The sequence below is a fragment of the Cyprinus carpio genome, chromosome B19 (assembly GCF_018340385.1).
Source record: "Cyprinus carpio isolate SPL01 chromosome B19, ASM1834038v1, whole genome shotgun sequence".
Classification (NCBI taxonomy): domain Eukaryota; kingdom Metazoa; phylum Chordata; class Actinopteri; order Cypriniformes; family Cyprinidae; genus Cyprinus; species Cyprinus carpio.
The window spans coordinates 27,298,470-27,306,535 of NC_056615.1; the positions used below are offsets into that span (position 1 = coordinate 27,298,470).

General features: G+C 32.5%; 1 protein-coding gene across 2 annotated transcripts; it reads right to left on the reverse strand.

Moving 5' to 3' along the window:
- Positions 1-3,500: 3,500 nt before the first annotated feature.
- LOC109091882 (zinc-alpha-2-glycoprotein-like) lies at positions 3,501-7,657 on the reverse strand. Of its 2 annotated transcripts, none has more exons than XM_042745336.1 (6): positions 7,110-7,657; positions 6,240-6,485; positions 5,886-6,152; positions 4,534-4,842; positions 3,910-4,002; positions 3,501-3,578 (listed from the first exon to the last, which is right to left on the reverse strand). In XM_042745336.1, the coding sequence occupies exons 1-6, from the start codon at positions 7,162-7,164 to the stop codon at positions 3,568-3,570; spliced, it is 981 nt and encodes a 326-aa protein (XP_042601270.1). In that variant the 5' UTR covers positions 7,165-7,657; the 3' UTR covers positions 3,501-3,567. The 2 variants fall into 2 exon arrangements, with proteins under 2 accessions (XP_042601270.1, XP_042601269.1); XM_042745335.1 differs by having other exon boundaries at positions 3,910-4,005; positions 7,110-7,656.
- Between the last annotated feature and the right edge of the window lie 409 nt (positions 7,658-8,066).

Below are 8,066 nucleotides of genomic sequence, written 5' to 3' on the forward strand. Positions count from 1 at the left end.
ATGTAAGATTTTTCTAGTTACTAGTCGTTCATTTGTCATTATTCAACTAATCGCAGGTTTACATTACATTTACATATATAATCCATAATGAGCCTTAATATATTTCGCGCTCAAGCACATGCATTAAGTTTGCCCCCAAAGCACAGGCAGAAGTAGCCCAATAATTGTGAAAAAAAAAAAATAGGAGACATTTTAATTATTTATTAATAAACAAATGTTTTCTTGTCGGATGCAAGATGAAATTCACAGTGCTGCCTCTCTCCACATGAACGCACCTTTAAAGAGACATACAACCCTTCACAGATTACACAATGCTTTCGTTCTGAATTGATTCGTTTTAAAAGACATTTCGAGCTTTCTGTAGAGATATTTCTCATGTATGTGAGGACACCACAATTTTAAGTTAATTAAAAACATTTTTTTAAACATTTTTTTACACACCTGCATTTAAATGCGGCTGCAATTTTTTTTTTTTTTTTACTTAAATTCTATGTAAGCAAGTAACGGCGGCTCCCTTTAAAATCACTGAAGTTGTCTATTAATGAAAGCTCTTTTTTTTTTTTTTTTTTTTACATCATTTGCAGTTTTTGGTGATTATAATGAGAGAACTTGAGTTTAATCGTGAGGACGTTTTATTAATCCGTCCATTCTTTAGAATTTCAATGATTTAGCTAAATCGTGCAGCTTTAATTTATTCGTTTCTTGTTTTAATCAGGCCTAAATAATGGGAACGAAATTATACAGTGCCTCACGTTTTACTAAAAGAAAATAATTTATAAAAACAGCAACAATTTCTTACAGACTATATTTTGCCAAGAAGTTGTCTGTCAAAATAAAGGACAGTTAACAAATAACACAAAAATGCATGTTGTTTATTAAAGGAATTTTAAAATATAAATTAAAATATAGGCCTAATATATGAGAACATTGACATTTTGCATATAAATCCATGTAGCCTAGCTCACTAAAATAGGCTACCACTTTTAATGCTCTTATGCAAAGTAAACCACAATTTCTTTTGAATAATATAACACATAATTCATATTATAATAAATAATACTGCACAAAGCACTATTAAATGTGTCAAATCTAAAATATGGTGTAATACTGTGTAGCTTAGAGAAAATATAAGCACAGGCTCAGGCATAGGCTTGACATTTATCCTGCTTGAATTCGTTCTAAGAAATGCACATAACTTCATAATTACCAAACTTTCATCTGTGAATATTAAATATTTTTAACATAGTGTTTTTCTTTCATTTTCCCTGACTGCAGCCGTCAAATGTAAACACATCAGAGAGGCAAAACTGACGTCTATTTGCGAAAATGTGCTTTGATGCGCTTGTTTGAAAACTTGTGATTAAAGCGCCACTCAGCGGTCAAAAGCTGCAAATGCACTTTGCAGACGCCGCGGCGGCGGTACGAGCGGCGGTAGAAGTGACGTTTTGGATGTCTACCTACTGTATATCAATTATTTTTTCTAAACCTTGCATCAGTCTTCTAGCAAAAATCATTGCAAACAATTTACTGTCATTATTTAATAAACTAATAGGCCTTCAATTTTCAGTACATAACTCGTCTTTATTAGGTTTTGGAATCAGTTTTATAATTCCTTGTTTTAATGAAACAGGCAATTCTCCATTTTGTATAGCTTCCACAAATACTAATAATAAAAAGGGTGAAAGTTCTTTAGAAAAAGTCTTATAAAACTCACTGGTTAGCCCGTCGTTGCCTGGAGATTTGTTATTCTTCAATAAGTTAATGCACTCTCTCAACTCTTCAATGTCTATTTCTTTATCACAAATATTCTGAAAGTTCTGGTCAACTTTTTTTCTTTTTTTTTGGTATCACTCACCAAGCTATTTAAAAAAGTATCCATGTTGGTAGTAGCTGATATGGGAGAATACAAATTACTAAAAAACTGAGCAACATATTTCGAAATAACAGAGGAATTATCTACTAATTTGTTTTTAATCATTAATTTTGAAATTGAGGCAAAATCACAGTTTCTTTTTTCGAGACCAAAAAAAAATATTTTGTATTTTTTTCCCTCCTTTTTCTAACCATTTAAGTCTACAGTTGCATCTCAATAAATTAGAATGTTGAGGAAAAGTTCATTTAATTCAGTAATTTAACTCAAAGTGTGAAACTTGTGTATTAAATAAATTCGATGCACACAGACTGAAGTAGTTTAAGTCTTTGGTTCTTTTAATTGTGATGATTTTGGCTCACATTTAACAAAATGTCTTAAACATACATTATCCAATTCACTAGAAGGGCCCCGGTTAGTTTTAGGAGGCCATCTATGGTTTCATTAAATACAATATTGAAATCTCCTCCCCAAATAACTTGGGCTGAAGGAAAAAGGGAAAAAAAATACTGAATCCTAGATTCAATATTTGAAAAAAGTATTTCGCTGTTCAATTTGTTATTAGTAGCATAACAATTGACTACTACAAATTGTTCATTATCCTTATCTAACACAAGCAATATCCATCTACCACAATCATCTTTTTCGTAGTTTAATATTTGCCCTGTAAATTTCTCTTGTAAAATAGTGAAAAATAAAATAAAAGTTTTCTCTGATTATCTAATACACTGCATTCACATGAGCTGAGAGAAATGTCTGATATCAGTGAAGATCTTTATACCTCAACATATCGCACCATGTCCAGTACATAAACATACTCACACTTAAGACATTTATTTCTGATATTGCAAACTGAATACAACATGTTGTCCAAACAGGCATGTTTTGCATGAGTCAGACACTTCTTTCAGTAAGACTTCCATTGCATTCAGTCTATATATTTGATCCCTGAATCAAACCCATGATTTGGGATTATTGCCAACACCAAGACCATCATTATTCAAGTTACAGGATCCCTGTATATCACTAGTGTTCATGCAGCTGAGCGAATCATGACGCAGCATAATAAAATAAATGCTACAAAGAATACTATTAATAATAATATTGGACACAAGACAGCATGTTTTACACAGACTCAAAACTGAAAAGAAACCGTCTCCAGATAGGATTTAAAAATATATAGTTTAAAGGCAAGGACCTTTAACCATGACTAATGAAAGTTTAAATACAATCACAATCAGGACACTTACAGTATGTACTGCACTAGTGACTGAAGAGAGGCTCTGAGGAATACAAAGTAAAAATGATGACAAAAAAAAGTTTCAGTTTTGTTAACAGTAGACACTAACCAGATTTAACTAGTTTCTACATGTCTAATTTTTATTTGTTTATAGTTTAGTAATTATTTCTCATTTTCAGTATTTTATAATAATACAGAGATACGGCACCAAATCACAAAAACAGGTTTTAAATTCCACTGTCTGGGGACTACATGTCTTTTTTATTTAATGCTCTTGCTATATATATATATATATATATTATATATATATATATATATATAATATATATATATATTCTAATATATATCTATATCTATATATACTGTATTATATATATATATCTATATATATATATATATATACTCTAACTCACTGGACTGGGGATCTGTACAATCCCTCCAACATAATTGGGTAACTTCACATCAGAGCTAGAAAAAGATGAAACAGCAGATTATACAATATATAAAAACTTCATTTTGTGTACATAAATACCATGCTCTTGTAAATATGTGCATGTTGCAGCAAATATGCAACACTTCACATTTGTTTAATAAATATTATGGATAATCTTGTAGTCTGTTTTATTGAATGAAATTCAAATATTGTAAATAAATAAAAACTCACCATCATAAAATCACTTTCACCATGTTGAATAGTTCTATATGCTGTCAAACTGTTTATACATATTTCAATTATGTTAAAAGGGATATTAAAGAGATTTAAAGCTACTGATCATGCTGAATATATATTATAACTCACCTTTTGACATTTTCTGATTGATGCAGCAACCAATCACAGGGAGAAATATAACCAGGGCTGCTGCTATTCCTGCTATAACAGACCATAGAGATTCTGCTGAAGAAAAAAAAAATAATGCATCATAAATACTTTTATCCTGTGGACAGAGTTTAACATAAATTGTCGCAATTACACTAGGGTTCATGAAACATGAACATCAACATGTTCTTGATATTTACACAAGGGGTTCAGATACAGTAAAACATGCAGCAAGTTTCATTCCTCAAAGCTAAGAGCAGAAAATCAATCCAAAGATCAAACTATTAAAAATGCCTGAGCGATTGAACAGTAATGGTTTTGTCTGATCTCTCAACAAGCTGCATTTTGCATTGAAGCTTTTGTGACAGATTAAAATTGAGGATGGAAAATGATCATTTTTACAAAATATTTTAACATTTTTATGCCAAAAACATAGGCTAAACTGCAGAAACATAATATGAGCATCTGAAAGTACATTTCATGACCCATTTAATTACATTAAAAACATCATCACTCCTCCTGCAGTTAGTGATTTGTATTAAATCTTCACTTTATAATTGCACAAGCAGCATTAATGCTATGTATGTTCTAACAATAATCACTCACCACTAAATATATGGTTATATATGGTCCACACTGTTAAAAGCGGTCGTGTCTGAGTCAGACTGCTGTGAATGACCACACAGTCATAAAACCCTTTGTGATCTGCATCAGTCTCTACACTGGATCTCATCTGAAAGGATCCATCAGCATTTGGTCTGATTCCAGATGATGTTTGGTTCTCAAGAACGGACTCATCCCACCTGATGTTCATCTCAATATCTCTGGGGTAGAAACCAGTGGCCAGACAGCTCAGAACCAGCTTACTTCGATCATCAGAAACTTTCGGCACCAAGACATGAACATCTGGTGGAGCTGAGCAGAAAACAATGATAAACAAACAAACAAACATTTGCAAAGAATTCAGTTTCATCTCTGTGGTTTATGTTCTGTGAAAAAAGCAGAAGAAAGCAAATCATATGGGTTTTAAAAGACATGAGCATGAGACTTTTTACTGAGTGCAAGTGACGTGTGACCAAGTATAGTGTCCCATACTCAGAATGTGTGCTCTGCATTTACCCATCCAAGTGCACACACCATGAACACACACACATGTCTGACTCTCTACCCATTAGACCACGACTGCCCCACTAATTTTTCTCTTTAATGATATCTAGTTAGAAGATATCTGATCATTTAGTAAGCTGAGATGCAATGTGACAAACCCATTAGCAGTGTTGGGGAAAGTTACTTTTAAAAGTAATGCATTACAATACTGCGTTACTCCCTAAAAAAGTAACTAATTGTGTTACTTAGTTACTTTTTATGGAAAGTAATGCGTTATGTTACTTTGAGTTACTTTTCAAATCTGGGCTTGGCTTGCTTGTTTGTTTTTTATTACAAAACGCTGGTTGAATTTGATCACCAAAGGTCAGTAGCAAAAATATTGGTTAATAAAATGGGATTCATTATACATTATTAACATATTTGCAGGTTTGTATAATATTCTGTTTACATTTGACTGTTTTTATTGATTTTGAGGAACACTGAATCTGTTTTTGTGCAGGTGAGATGAATAAATACATGATGATATTTAGTCTAGAACTACAGTAACATCATGTTCACAAAAGGCCTCTGCACTTACTCGTGATTTCTCTCAACATGGCAACACGAGAGCTGTCAGTCAATACACTGGAGACAAAATAACTGGCATTACTTTTAAAAAAAAAGTAATGCATTACTTTACTAGTTACTTTAAAAAAGTAATCTGATTACAACTTGCTTTACTTGTAATCCATTACCCCCAACACTCTCCATTAGTATTTATTTATGAATGAATGATAATTAATCGCCTCTGTACTGAGACTTAGAAACCACCACCTAGAGTTATTGCATCAAAAACTGATCTGAAAACATACTTATTTTTCTGCTGTGAAAGGTGGAGATCCAGTCAGTGCAGGTCTTGAGGTATTTCTTTATGAACTGGTTGTGTTCTGTCTGACGACTCCATTTCATTTTGGTTTCTTTGGCTTTGGGGTTTTTATCAATCCACTGCAGAGTGTCAGAATTAAAGGTAATAAAATCCTCTCCATCAAATCCATATTCATCAAATGCTCTCAGATTAAATGATCCATCGGGAAGTTTCTCCAGTTCACAACCAATTATTCTCTGAAGAACATGGAGCTCTACAATCAGAGAACATCATTGATATATATATGCAATTTCATAATATATCTGATCATTATGCTTTATAAGTAAAGATTTAAACTCACCAGAACACTGTGAGTCTGAGCAGTTTGACAGAGTGTTTAACTGATGTATGAACCAGTCTCTAGACTCAGGTGGTGCTTCAGGAGCACTGGTCCAGTCATCTGCAGTCTGACGGGATCTTTTCCAAACTCTTTCTTCATTATTGTAGTGTTTGATCTGTCTGTCATCAGACACACACACAGCGCTGAACAAAGGTAATGTATTTTCCTTTATCATGACCGTAAACATGTAATGGAGGAAGTGTTTCTCTAAGAAAGATAGAAAACACAAACAACAATAAAAACACGATACACAATATGCAAAACTATAGACAAAATTATGTTTGCTAAAACAGCTTAAATGTGACCGTGGAGCACAAAACCAGTCATAAGGGTCAATTTTTAAATAAATTGAGATTTACACATCATCTGAAAGCTGAATAAATAATATGTCCATTGATGTATGGTTTATTAGGATCGGACAATATTTGGCTGAGATACAACTGTATAAAAAATCTGGAACCTGAAGGTGCAAAAAAAAAATCTAATTATTGAGAAAATCACCTTTAAAGTTATCCAAATTAAGTTTTTAGCAATGCATATTACTAATCAGAAATTAAGTTTTGATATATTTACAGTAGAAAATTTACAAAATGTCTTCATGGAACATGAACTTTACTTAATATCCTAATGATTTTTGGCATAAAAGAAAAAAATATAATTTTTAACCATACAGTGTATTGTTGGCTATTGCTGCAAATATACCCCAGAGACTTAAGACTGCTTTTGTGCTACAGGGCAACACATATAACCTAAAAACAGAGTTTTCACGTAACTGTCATCTCTTGATCAGCGAAAGAGCTTTATATGGAAATGAATAAACCTTGTTCTTACCTTGCCTCGCATCACTTAGAAAAGGATAACATAATAAAAAAATGGACAAGATCATTCTTATGTTGAATCAGGAATGAAGAGACGGGGAGTTCGGAGTGGAGATGAAGACTCTTTAAATAATGTCTTGTCTAGTCAAGAGTCAGATGAGAAGTGAGCCACGATAAGAGAAGAAGTGGCGACGAACACATAAATCACAACTGCATAAATCTTCCTGTCTGTCTAAACAAGTGTTGGCATGCTTTCAGTTCCCAGGTGCACCATGTACTTGTTTATCAGTTCTTAAAAGAAAGATAGGAGGTAGTTCAGCCTTGCATATACAACTATGTTACACATACTGTATGTTCCCACACTTATGTATATTAAAAATGTTTAAAACAGACCCTATTGTTCTTGTTGTTTATATTTCAAACATGCACCCTGTATGTATATTAAACTGTAACTCGCTTGATAAAATCAAAAACAAGTTTGTCTTCATTCCTATGGTCATGTATTGTCAAGCTTTATTTCTTATACAATACAGATCATTTCAACGCAGCTTTACAGTGCCGGGCCGTGCAGAGAGTTCCTCAGGGGCCGGGGCTCAAATGTAAAAAAAGAGGCATTTATATATGCTGTAATTCTAATACAACAATTACTATAGTAAAAGTATAAATATGCATAATTATAAAAACAAAGTCATAAAATAACTTGTTGGTGGCACTTCATTTAACCAATAATGATAGTTTCACCAAGCGGTATATCAATATGCAGTACATATATAAGAGTAACTTAAACACTACTTACAATTAATGCTACTTTATCAATATCACATTGTCATAATAATAGTGCTGTCAAGTGCTGTAATACCAAATTAATTGCACATTTTTGTCTGTAATCAATCACGATTAATCACAAAAAACATTTATATTGTCATAATTTCACACCGAATCTCAAAATAAATATAGAAACAACATAAAG